The following is a 12,515-nucleotide window of genomic DNA, read 5'->3' as shown; positions in this document are numbered from 1 at the left end:
AAATGTTATTCTTTTCTTTTTATGTTACCTTTTGTTTAACTTTCCCTCTTTCTCTTTCTCTCTGTTCTATTTCAGAAAGGAGCTGGTTACCATTTAGATTTACTTGTTGTCTCAGTTACTATATTAAGTAATTCAATTCTTGGAATCCCATGGTTTGTTGCAGCAACTGTCCTGTCGATTAATCATGTTTTATCATTGAAAAAAGAATCCGAAACAAATGCTCCTGGTGAACGACCAGTTTATTTAGGCTGTAGGTAAGTCTTTACATGAAGATCATCATCTGATAGTATTGATGGTATCACAAGTATGGTAATCACATCACATTTATTTGACAAGAGTTGTATCAGTCCTGATAGATTGATGGATCCGACTCAATATTTATGCGGATAAAAAATGACTGAGAATGATTTTTATCATTTTGCGCTACTTTTAGTACAGGTAGGATGTCATCTGTCCATTCAATAGTGAGTATACTCTTCATCGTAAATCGCCATGTGTCACTAAATATCTGTAGATCAATTTTGATTGGAAAATCTGGTACTTTCTCGTTGCACGGATAGAGTGCAATAATTAGATAATACTATGGCTTAATATCTTAGATACATACTAAATCATGTTACATCTAGAGACACACAATTCACAACCTACAGTTAAGATCCAAATAACTATCTAGACAATACTTTATTTAACAGAAATGCTTGCAGCCTCGCGAGATTTAGCAAAGCTGATCGTCTGCTTTTCGTTCACTAGTCAACCGCATATTAATTTCACTGATCATACATTAAAATCATGACCAATCGAAGTAAAGTTATGCAGAGTTATAATTCTTTAGCATTATTTCTGATAATCCACCTTCTTTCAATCAATTAATCTTTAATTATAATTGGAATTGTGTGTATTAGTTAATCCCACCAACTCAGTAGTTTAATAGTTCGGCACTGTCAATGTACCTAATGGTCCTGAGTTCGATCCACATCAGTGTCGTGGACTGTACATTGTTGTGAAGGAGACTCACACCAGGGTAGAACAATCCTCCAGTACTCTCTGATTTTCATTAATACTCTAATTGGGGTCAAAGTGTAGTGAATACCACCAACAAGTTACGGTATTAATTTGTTTACCAGCTGAAATAATGAAACAATTGATGATCTTTCTACAATAAACTTGTGTCCGAGTTACTCACTTTAGACAACTTTTCTGATTGAACGAATTCCTTTAGAAAGTTAGTAAATAATAACCATTGACCTTAAACATAGACAACCCGTTAATCAGTTCTGTGATGAGTTTTTAATGTATGTGTAAAAAGAGGGCTCATACACAGTTTTCTATTCACGAAAATAATTAAGAATTCAATTTTATAAGTGTTTTACAGTTATCACAGACTTGCCTTATTTTGACAACCATTGAAAAACCAGGAAAGCACTAGACAATTATTGCGTTATGATGTGTAATTCTTCAGTAGTAATCATGCATATCTACAACTGCATCAAAAAAGCTTGAATTCAGTACTCTTAACTTTTTAGTTCTTTCCGTTTCTCAATGCTTGTTTATCTCAGTCAGTCAGTCTTGAGTGCTGTCAGAGGTAATGAGGGCAGTTATCACTTCCCGGTTGCCCACACCGTGGAAGGGTTCTTCTAGGGGTACTTGAAAAGGAAATTGGGTTAGAACTGGTCCTAATGACCTGAGAGCGTGACCGCAGTGCCCAAGGGACAACTGCTTGAGGTCGATCACACACGACCTTTTTGTGGGTAATTTTTGTGTTAGCTCCGTTCTTTAAAGGATCTTACCGCCGGAGACGGAAATCCGTGGGATAAGGCGAGGTGTGCATTTTTAGGGTCGACCTTTTCTAACCTCACCCCTCCTTGTGGGAAGGCAGCATCGCTGTTATGCTGGTTGTCTGAAGGAAACACCTTACTGCTGTCACACCTCTGTACAGTCAGCAGTACGACTTTGCCTTCGGACCTTGGGTTTGCTGCTTTTAGTCTTACCGCTCTTCAACCGACCTGTCTGGCATGGTAGGACCTTGAGGAACGATTGTTCCAGCCAGCATAACTCGATTGGTTCATCACGATAGGCAAGCCCGACCACCACGTCAAGGTAGCAGCAACGGTCGGGGCTAGTTTATCTTGTTTATCTAAGACTAGGTTATAATTTTGAAATTCAACAATCTACACAGACTCTTGTATAATATTGTTATTATTTTGTGTAAACTCATATTCACTTAAATGTTTTGTCACATTGATTAAGATGCCTTTTTTCTCCTAGAGGAGGAAGAGAGGGAGCACAAATAATGTTACTCTTATCACACATTTCATAACTTTCATGATAGTTATTGTCTTCTTCTCTCGTTTTTCATCGTTTCTTTCCTTCTAGAGAACAACGTGTCACTGGAGTATTGATTTTCCTATTTATTGGTTTATCTGTATTCATGACACCCCTATTATCAGTAAGTCATTCAATCTTACACATATATACTACCATTATTAAACACAGTACTGCCTATTAACCACAGTTAGAAATATATAAACTGTTGGATGCTAACTCAATGGTCTAGAGGTTGCAAGACTTGATAGTTGTAGATTCGATTCCTGATGGAGTTGTGGATACACAGTACCACTGAGTTGTCCTATATTTGAAATAAACAGTTGTTCATTGATTCTTGGTCTTCAATAGTCGCTTAAATAATAATAGTTCATGATGTAAACTATAAAAATCTATATTCCTCACAAGGAGATGCAGTCCCATAGTAGCCGGTGACCAATGATTGATTCATACGCCATTTGTTCCTTCAGGATACTGGAGCCCATGTGCACCATTGGTTTGGAATCAGGGTTTTCCAACTCCCATAGGTGGACTCACCGTGTCCACCAACCCGGTTAAAGCGCCGGACATTCGCTTTTCGTCCTCTCAATTTCGTAAACAACAGTAATGTTACGAGAAGGCAGTGAGTAGGACTTCCCTGACAGAGGCTATTTATTCACGTGGCAATGTGAGAGCATTTGGAGAGGGAGAGTGGACTCTTCTCACTCTCGGCCGTACCAGGGCATTCGGGGGTTATCATCTCGCGAATCCTACCTGGTTGGGATTCGCGAGATGATAGCAACCGATGGTTGGAGACCTTTAATGACATGGCTCAAAATCGTTTGCAATGGCGAAGGTGCATCCACTCTTTGTGCTCTACCAAATTCTAATCTTCTGAATTCTTCATGTTACTATCCTTTTTCTCCTTTCAAATTTATTTCACTGTATTACACTCCCTTAGTAACATCTTCAAACCCTAATCTTTCGGTTTACTGCTTATACTCTTACTACTCCTACCACTATGGGATTTGAATCGACAACTGCATCTCTGTGCTAATGTGGTATGGCAGCTCGAACTGATATACGTACGTACGAAGTTCTACGTTGTAACTGACTGATATTCCTTACAAACCATCTTACACTTACAGATAAATTTATGACGATTAATTGAAACTTTAATTTGAAAGTCACCAGCTATTGGTTTGGGCAATAATGCAAATCCGTTCACTCTTTATTTCAAATTACTCATATTTTTCAAATGATTGTTTGAAATAATCGCGCGGATCCAAACTAGGTTGTTTTCATATACATACATGACTCAGTCTGACCGTCAATAATTTCATAGAGTGATGATATTTTTAGGTTTGGTCATCTTTAACTGTGCCTTGACCCACTCGTATATCAGCCGAAATCAAATGTTAAGGTAGACGGTGGTTAGGTATACGTAATATATGTCCTGACTTCTTCGGTTGATGAAGAGTCACAATTCCATTTAACCCAATTACCATCTTTACTCAGTCTATTCATTTATCTCTACTGAAAAATATTATCCAACTTAACCACTCATTCTCTCTAAATAGAGATTTACAGCAAAATCTAAAATCCAACTTATCGTGTATAAATAATTTTTGGAAGCTTGCGAATTACAGTTACATAAAGCTATAATTGGATCACTAAACAGCTATTTATTCCTAGTATGGGATTTCTTCTGTGGAAGTGCTCATCACGATATCATCAGGGAACAGTCCCAAACCTTCAAGTTTTGCGGTGAATACTTAGCCGTTATAACTACTGAGCTGAATCAGCAACGAATGGTATAGTTCCATACTTAAGCAATATATATATATATATATATATATATATATATATATATATATATCAAGTTATATTAATTGTTAAAAAGACTTTTCTCACCCTATTTTTCTCTCCTTTTCTTACCACTACCATTGTTTCAGCGTATTCCAATGCCTGTACTGTATGGAATATTTCTATTCATGGGTATATCATCTATGCGTGGCATTCAAATGTTTGAACGTCTTAGTTTACTATTTATGCCGGTTAAATATCAGCCAGACTATCCGTATTTGAGGTTAGCGACAAATTTTTTTTTCTTGGTAAACATTGATTTTTGGGAATGTGATATTTTTAATTTATCGTTTATGATACTTTTGCATTGATTCACATTATGCTTCATTCCAGTGTCCATTTTGTTAAGAAATAAGTATTTTGAACGATTAGTTCTCGCACTTGAAGATTTATTGACCTGATGCTCACAAAAATACAACAAAGTAGTTTTGATTGAAATCATGAGTCGATCAATGTTAGACCACCATTAAAAATCTGGAATCACTGGGCGGCCGTTTCGTCCTAGTAGGGGACTCCTCAACAGTGTTCATCCAAGATCCCGCACGTGGGACTCAAACGCAGGACCTCCAGTCTCGCGCGCAAACGCTTAACCTCTAGTTTTGTTTGATATTGATAAAATGCAGAGCATTGTAAACATTTTCAGTGATGTTAGAAGAGTGTCTAGGATGAATATTTGTCTTTGTTTAAATTTACGGTGTTGATTGGGCACCTTTTATATGACTACCTAGGGTGATTTTTCTTATCTTGCGCGCGAGACAGTAGGTCTTTTCTTCGAATTCCTCATGAAGAGTCGTCAATACGAATGGCTTAAGAGACCCATACAATGACGAAATGGTCAGCCAGTGCTCCCACGTTTTCAATGGTTGTTTACGTTTGATCCGTCAGTGATTTCAATTAAATTTAACAAAATCCATAACCCTATACTGTCAACATATCTTTATTCGAATTTTTCACATTGATTGATTGATCTGTGAAATGTTTAGGTTCATTCTATTTTCCATTTTATTACTACATATATTTTTTTATTTTTATCGCTCCATTGATACCATCTACAAAGTGTTCCTGGTTTTCATTCTGAACCAATCGGTTCACATACGTTGCTTGTAAACATGTGTTCAATAATCCGACACACTAAAAAGAAAGATTTTTGTCCATTGGATCTTGTATTATGGGATTTCACTTTATGCTACCTTTTGTTTTGAGGTTTACAGCTATACATTCATTGTCATAGTTTAAATCACTAACTGAACTTTGCTAGGCACACTAAAATTGGAAATCAGGAAGTACTGGACACACTTCAAAGGATTCCGATGATTTTTTTCTGGTTAGCGTTTTTTAGCAGGGTTTTCTTACACGGGATGTTGTTGCTGACCACATGCTCAACCGTCCTCCTCTGTTCGACCTCGGAACCAGCAGTAACCCTAGAACGGCTGTAGGCGGGGTTAGAGGAGTCGCATACCAGAGCAAATCCCTTATCCAGAGCTATCTGCTTTTCAATGATAATATGTCTAGCTAAGATCAGTTTGTGATTTAAACTATCGACAGAATAGTATCGCATACGGGAGTTTTTCTCCTGTAATCCTAATTGCTTAACTAATTACCCTACTACTTGTGAATAATTTAAGTAGCACGTGACCATCCAAAAAAATTGAATACACTTAGAATCTCACATGTCTCAGCATAAGAGAGCATCAGTACAACTCCTTGTGTGTGCTGGGCATTTCCTTATTCATAACTAGAATACAAAAGCATCTGTCTCGAAGTTATTCTTTTCTGTCCAGCTTGCGTCCAACGGGTTCCACTTATTATAAGTACCGCCAAGTTGTATCTTTTCATCTCCACAGCTACTTAAATGGTCCTCCAGTCTCTCACATTGTGAGAACATTTCATTCACCTATGTTAATTGTTGTTCTCCTTGTCAGAAGGAACATGGGTTTTATGATTGTCAATGAACCTCACTTTTCACCTTGAGACGTCATAACTCTTCAAGATGAAGATCCTTCAACTCCCAGGGCAGAGTTTAGTTGGTTTAAACAATTTTTATGATGAGCGACTTTTTAGCAAGGTCCTTTTCGACAAAATGCGTCTGATGACCCGGCACCCGACTTTCCCCCTTCATACTGGCTTAAGACCAGATGTATCAGCTTAAACAATTAAAATAAACATTTACATATTCACCGTTTATGGAAAGTAAAATTAACAACATGTCAGTTTTCATAACCCCTCAGGTAATAAATGAATCTAGTCGACGACCTCTAGATTTCTGCTTTTAAATGCAACCATTAAGTTTGTTTAAACAAAAGTTGTGGAACACAGCCAGCACGCATATTGATCGGGGACAGTATCAAAAGTTTACATTTATTCGGTTACACATACCCTTTAAATGTCCTTCATGTGTTGTCCAACTAAGTAATAATCGGAGTCAAGCTTAAACGTTTTAGTTCTAATCAAGTAATCTAATACATTTAACACCATTTTGAAGTTGTTTATTGAGTAAAATTGATAATAGGTTATAAGTCATACACAATGCGTCATTTAATAAAACGTGATATGTTAATTGATGCAGAAACATATTTGAATGAGGTTACAGACTCAGTGCCAAACCATGCAGTCACTAATATTTTCTTGAGCTTCTTAAAGAGATATATTTGTTTTCTCGTGTGAGATTCTTTGACATGTTAGAAACTAAAAGTTGAAAGCAATAATTTGTAATTCGGTGATCAATACCCAATAACTTCGATGAGTTATTGGCCTTCCAGAGAGACAGTTAACTGACTATCACAAATAATGACCATCCCAGCTGAGACTTCAGAATATACCACACAAAGCATTGCTATCCAATTTTTACTGTATAATTAGCAGATAGCTGCATAATTCTTTTTCTATATTCCCTTTATTGTGAGCTACTGTTGGACCTACTAACTACTGTGAAAAGTTTCATTACTTCCCAATTAAGGTTAATTAATCACCCACCTTTTTCCCCCGTCCTCTCTCATTTCCGATTAGTTACGCATAAATTAATATTTTATATTCATGCTGATAAGCGATCAGGAAATTAATGTGTTTTTGTATAAGTTGATTCATATAAGAAAAATACTTTTTTCACTACTGCTTACTGTGTTCTGTTATTGTACTGAAGACTGAACTAGAAGAAAAGCGTACGTTCTAAACCAATGGTAATTGGGATTATTTTCGACCTCAAACTCAAGGCTTACCTTGATAATTGAAGTATATAGTTAGTTAGGCCTTCGTATTGACCAAGATTTACTTAATTTCATATGGAATTATGAGGAATTCTCTCGATAATAGCTAGTCAGTCAGTCTCTGAATAGAAGGTGATACGTCTGTACCAAGGGCTTCACGAACCGATTGCATGATTTAGTTTGCCCGCCCCCAAGTTTTCTTTCAACCTACTCCTACACCAGACGATATCGGCCTTCGAGGTAGGCGGAGGTTGCACTCCATAATAATAGTCGTAATACATATTTTACACATTAATTGGATCAAATTAAAATTAATTTTATCCATGAATTCCTTTCTACCAACCGATTGATCTGTAATTTAGTTAATGTATTTTTAATGATAGCTATCCTTTGATTGGTTAATCAACTATGTATATGGCATTATGATGGGCAAAGCTGAAAGATGATTGATTATTTTATGTCCTTTATCTTATATCCTTGGCTTGAACGCTTCTGTTGGTTAAATGATGGTTTCTAATTTTATCGGTCAGCTGACTAGCGCGTTGGTGTTTTGGGTTTTTTTCGGTCGACATTTCGAAGGATTGGTTTATTGAAAAAGAAGTATTGTGATCAATTATGATATTTTAATATTAACACACACCATTAAGTCACAGATCTTAGTGGACATGACATAACTTGACCAATATGATTCGATCAGTAGTACTAAGGCCTAGACAAACATGTTCTAGTTCCTCGTCAGTGACTAATCATTATAAATATTTCAGTCCTACAGAAGAACATTCACAATATAGATGGCTCTGTGATTATACCTCTGGTAAGTGAGTAATACATCGTGTTTAAATTCCACTGGGAACATCGGTTCCTCCAAAATTACATGATACGCCTTGATGATAAGTGTCAACTAGCGCGAAACCAAAACCAATACAGGGTGGTTTGTTGACCTCCTCCAACCACCAATTCGTCTTTCCTTGCTAGCACCCGTAAGGTACACTTAGAGAACTATCTCTCAATAGGATATCCTAATGGCAACTCATTCACTAACTTACTACTAAGCGGATTGTATGATAGGTTCATCATACTTTTTCAAATTTTGATGTATTTTCTTGAAAAATCTCTATATTCCCCTAGGATATGTTGATTTTTCAGTGAATGATTGGTGGAAACAACAGCTTTCTCAGTTTTTTGCCCTTTTCCTCACTTCTACTTTTTTACACTTCTTTGCCACTTTTATTTCATCACACTCCCCAGACTTGCATTAAATTGTTTAACATGTATAGTGATTCAAATTAAAATTTAGAGATATGGGTTAGACTAAACATTTTAATATCTTACTGTTGCTGTGTAGCGAATATTGTGAAAGCTATAGCTTTTAACACTATCTTACGAGAACATATGGATGATTAGATTGTTAATGAGTTTGCAGGTATCAATGCCAAGGTTGGCATTGGCATACAAATAGAGATCTTGTCTGGTTGCAATTTTCTCTGACCGAACTGAATATAGGCAAACCGAAGAGACTATGTCTCTGATCCAAAAGTTGTTTAGATTATCTCGGCTGCACTTTGAGGTTAATCATTTTCAGCCGAAACTTATAGCTGATCAACGCATAAGACATGAGTCTATAGACGAAATAAGTATATACAGAGTAGATAACTATAAATCCACATTCTGACTGTTAAATCACATCGTATGATATTATTAAAAATTTAATCATAACACCTACATAATACTACATCAGTTCGCTTTTTCATAAATTTTGTTGCTCAGGTGGATGATTTTGGTGAAGTTTCGATCCCTGACCTAAATGGTCTGTGCAAGGAGCTTTAATTGTTCTTCTGAACAACATAATCAACACAAAATTTAGGTAGAAGTGAAGTATTCAAATTTCTTCGCATATGATCAAGAGCTTATCCTGTCGTCCTTGATATTGATTGGGTATTGTTGACTGATAACGTGTCATTATCTGCCTCTTTATTTTGATTGTATCTCCCTGTGATCTGATTCTTGACCTTGTACTTGTCCATGATTTTTCTGATTGTTTGATAAACTGGATTGATTTTGATATGTTTGTTGATTGTTGATTAATCTAACTTCCAAGTTTCTAGTGAAAGAATAAAGGTCAACAATACCTAATCAATATCGAGGACAACAGGACAAGCTATTAGTCATATGCGGAAAAATTCGAATACTTCACTTCTACCAAAATCTTGTGCTGATTATTTTATTCAGAAGAACAGATAAAACTCCACGAGTAAATCATCCATCTCAGAGAACAGAAATCCAAAATTATTCCTATTATCATTGTTATGGTGATAATTTCAACTGTCCTGTTATTCATCTCTGTGAATTTCTATCACGCCTAGAGAATCCGCTATGGGAAATAAGTTTAACGCATATATGTATCAGTCTCTATGTTGCTTATAACTACTGACTAACTGACTGGAGTAATGAGGATACTTTTTGTTCTAACTTGTTTGTTTCTTTTTTCTCTTTTTATAGACATGTTTCTCTACGTCGAGTTCATTTATTCACGATAATACAAGTTGCTTGTTTGGTTATGCTATGGGTTATTAAATCAATTGAAGTACTTGCTATTCTCTTCCCTATTATGGTAAGTATTTTTTAATATTGCGTCTTATTTCATTGAATAAAAAAAGACCATACTGACGACCTTAAATAGTTTATCACGAATTAGTAAAACTACGGTGGATGTAATAATTCTAACATGTTTACTGGAACTTTGTCTCATCGCATTATATCTTCAACGGAATATAGTTAGAGTTGAGTGTTAGGAGTAAGGCTAGAGTTAGAAGTTAGGGATAGGATCAGGACTAGGGTATCTAGCTAAAGTAAGAGATAACGTTTTCTTTACAAAAAACCCGGTGAAAGTATAGTACGGGACGAACTTAAAATAAGAACAACACGTTAGTTTCTAGCCAATCAGAGGATAGTTTTTATAAATGAATAGCTTGTGGGAAAAAAATAACATTGCAAAATGTAAACAGATTTTACTCAATTAATGTCTTCTACAGGTTACTCTGCCTCTAAAAGTCAACGATATATAAACCCATCCTTACGGTTATAGCTTGTGGATATTCTTGAACTCTTAAAACGACCCTAATAGATATTTAAGGGTCTCCATATTGTTCTTAGTCAAGGTTAGGATTAGGAAATTAATCACGAACTGATATCAACAATAATTTAAAAATACTCTACAGCCATATAAATGAATAAATTTCACACAAGAATCCAAGAGTAGTATCACCAGATTAAAGCTTGTTTTAGGACTAAGCGATTAGGGTTAGGAATTAGGCAGTGTCGATTTACAGAGATAGAACTGAGTATTTGATACGTTTAACATTATCATTTTTACCTCATGGTAATATACTCAGGTAGTTCTACTGATCATTATAAGTGATATTTTAATTTCGCCTGAAAACCTAAATGCGATTTAGATTGGTGGACACATTACAACTTGGTCGATAGAATACGATCGGCATAACTAAGGAATAGATGAAAATAACATTGGTTTATTACTCCACAGTGATCAGGCGATTATAAATATTCCTACATGATATTAAGATGCGAAATCGAATGATACGTTTGTGATTCATCATCGGAGGACGTCTGAAACTAACAACATGGCTCAGTCCAATTATCAATGAGTTTATGGACTAAGGCCATATCTTAGTCTGGCTGCCCCTAACTTTATGCCAGCTTGTCGAGGTAGGCTGCTGCTAGACATACGTAAGACATACATCGACCACTTCAATCGATATAAATCAATTACCACATCCACAGATTTGCCATTTTCATCCAGTACTCTATGTTTAATCACAATATTGCTCATAGGTAGGTAGCAACATACGTGAGAAACATTTCGAAATAATCTATGATCAAACACAGGTAACGTACGAATATCTTATACTTTTAAAAGCCATATTTTAAAGCAGAAATAATTACGTTGTAGTTTATTTGTCATTTGATTATCAGACAGGAAACAACTGTTACACTCCCAGGACCCTTAATTGCTATTTTTTGTCTTACCATTATCAGACCGAAGATCTGTCTTACACAATAGAATCTCAAGGAAAAGACTTCCTAGCCAATACTAGTCTCAGTAGGTTTTCACGATGGGCCAACCTGACCATCACATCGAGGTAACAGCTACGATCAGATAACTACTCACTGGTTGGAAATTGAATAACTAGACTAGAGATTAGTCAAGACTTTTTCTTTATATCCATTGAACAAATTAGTCCATTTTCGATCTCCTTATGATCCAACTTGGGTTTTGGAAGTTGTTGATCTATCGAGCCATATATCTTCATTGTTCAATATTTGTCTATATTATGTCTGCTGGTCGAACGCTTGATATGGACTTCCTAACCCCTCTCTACATAATCAGATTTATCCTATACTTAAACCCGAACACTAGTGAAAAAGTGTGTAATAAGGATAGAAGCTTTACTTAAAGATTAATTTATTGACAGAAAAATTTATTTATAGGTTTACAAATGCCTTGACCTTCCAGAAGTTTAAAGAAGTGCACCTAATTTAGTAATAAAATAAGTAGTTTAAATTCATTTAGTATTGTTTGTTTGAATCTTCCCATTGATGTTTTGGACTGCAACTGGTCAGTCTCTTATTGGCATATGTGCATACTGTGCATATTGCCTCGATATAGCCTTAATTCACAAACATGGTAAGCAGAGATGGATAGTGGCTACCAGTCGAATCCAGGACGTGCGTTTCGTCCTATTTGGGACTAATCAGCTGGATGTACCTGCATCTCAGAGTTGGTGTTCACTCTGGGACCATGCTTGTGAATTTATGCTATATCGAGGCTACACTGCACAGTATGCATATATGCCAATTAGAGACTGACCAGTCGTGAGTGCTTAAACTTCTCTAGGAAGATTCGAACGAACAAAACTGCTTTAGTTTGAGGTTCATATCGATGCACAGGTTTATTGGCAGGCAGATGTTTCTATTTTTTGTTATCAACCCAGCGACGTGGTGAGGCATTCTTTGTTCTTGATTTTCTAATGTAGGGGGACTGTTCTCAGATTAGTGTTTAACATCTTTGATACATTATTTGTACTTTTTTATAATTTATAATGGTTTGGTCAAAAGCCTCCTTCC

At 36.0% G+C, this 12,515-nt stretch overlaps 1 protein-coding gene across 1 annotated transcript in view; it reads left to right on the top strand.

The window, feature by feature from the left end:
• Positions 1-12,515, top strand: part of Smp_127940 (putative sodium bicarbonate cotransporter (nbc2, 3)) — a gene marked incomplete at its 3' end in the record, with an annotated part of 101,574 nt that overhangs the window by 76,198 nt on the left and 12,861 nt on the right. Inside the window, exons 17-20 of the mRNA XM_018798626.1 lie at positions 76-254; positions 2,374-2,446; positions 4,257-4,390; positions 9,870-9,981. Coding sequence (XP_018653549.1) covers positions 76-254; positions 2,374-2,446; positions 4,257-4,390; positions 9,870-9,981 — 498 coding nt within the window. The remainder of the gene's footprint in view (positions 1-75; positions 255-2,373; positions 2,447-4,256; positions 4,391-9,869; positions 9,982-12,515) is intronic.

The sequence above is a fragment of the Schistosoma mansoni genome, chromosome 7 (genome assembly GCF_000237925.1).
Source record: "Schistosoma mansoni strain Puerto Rico chromosome 7, complete genome".
NCBI classification, from domain to species: Eukaryota; Metazoa; Platyhelminthes; class Trematoda; order Strigeidida; family Schistosomatidae; genus Schistosoma; species Schistosoma mansoni.
The sequence above is the reverse complement of the archived record's forward strand: the minus strand, read 5'-3'. Positions and strand labels throughout refer to the sequence as shown.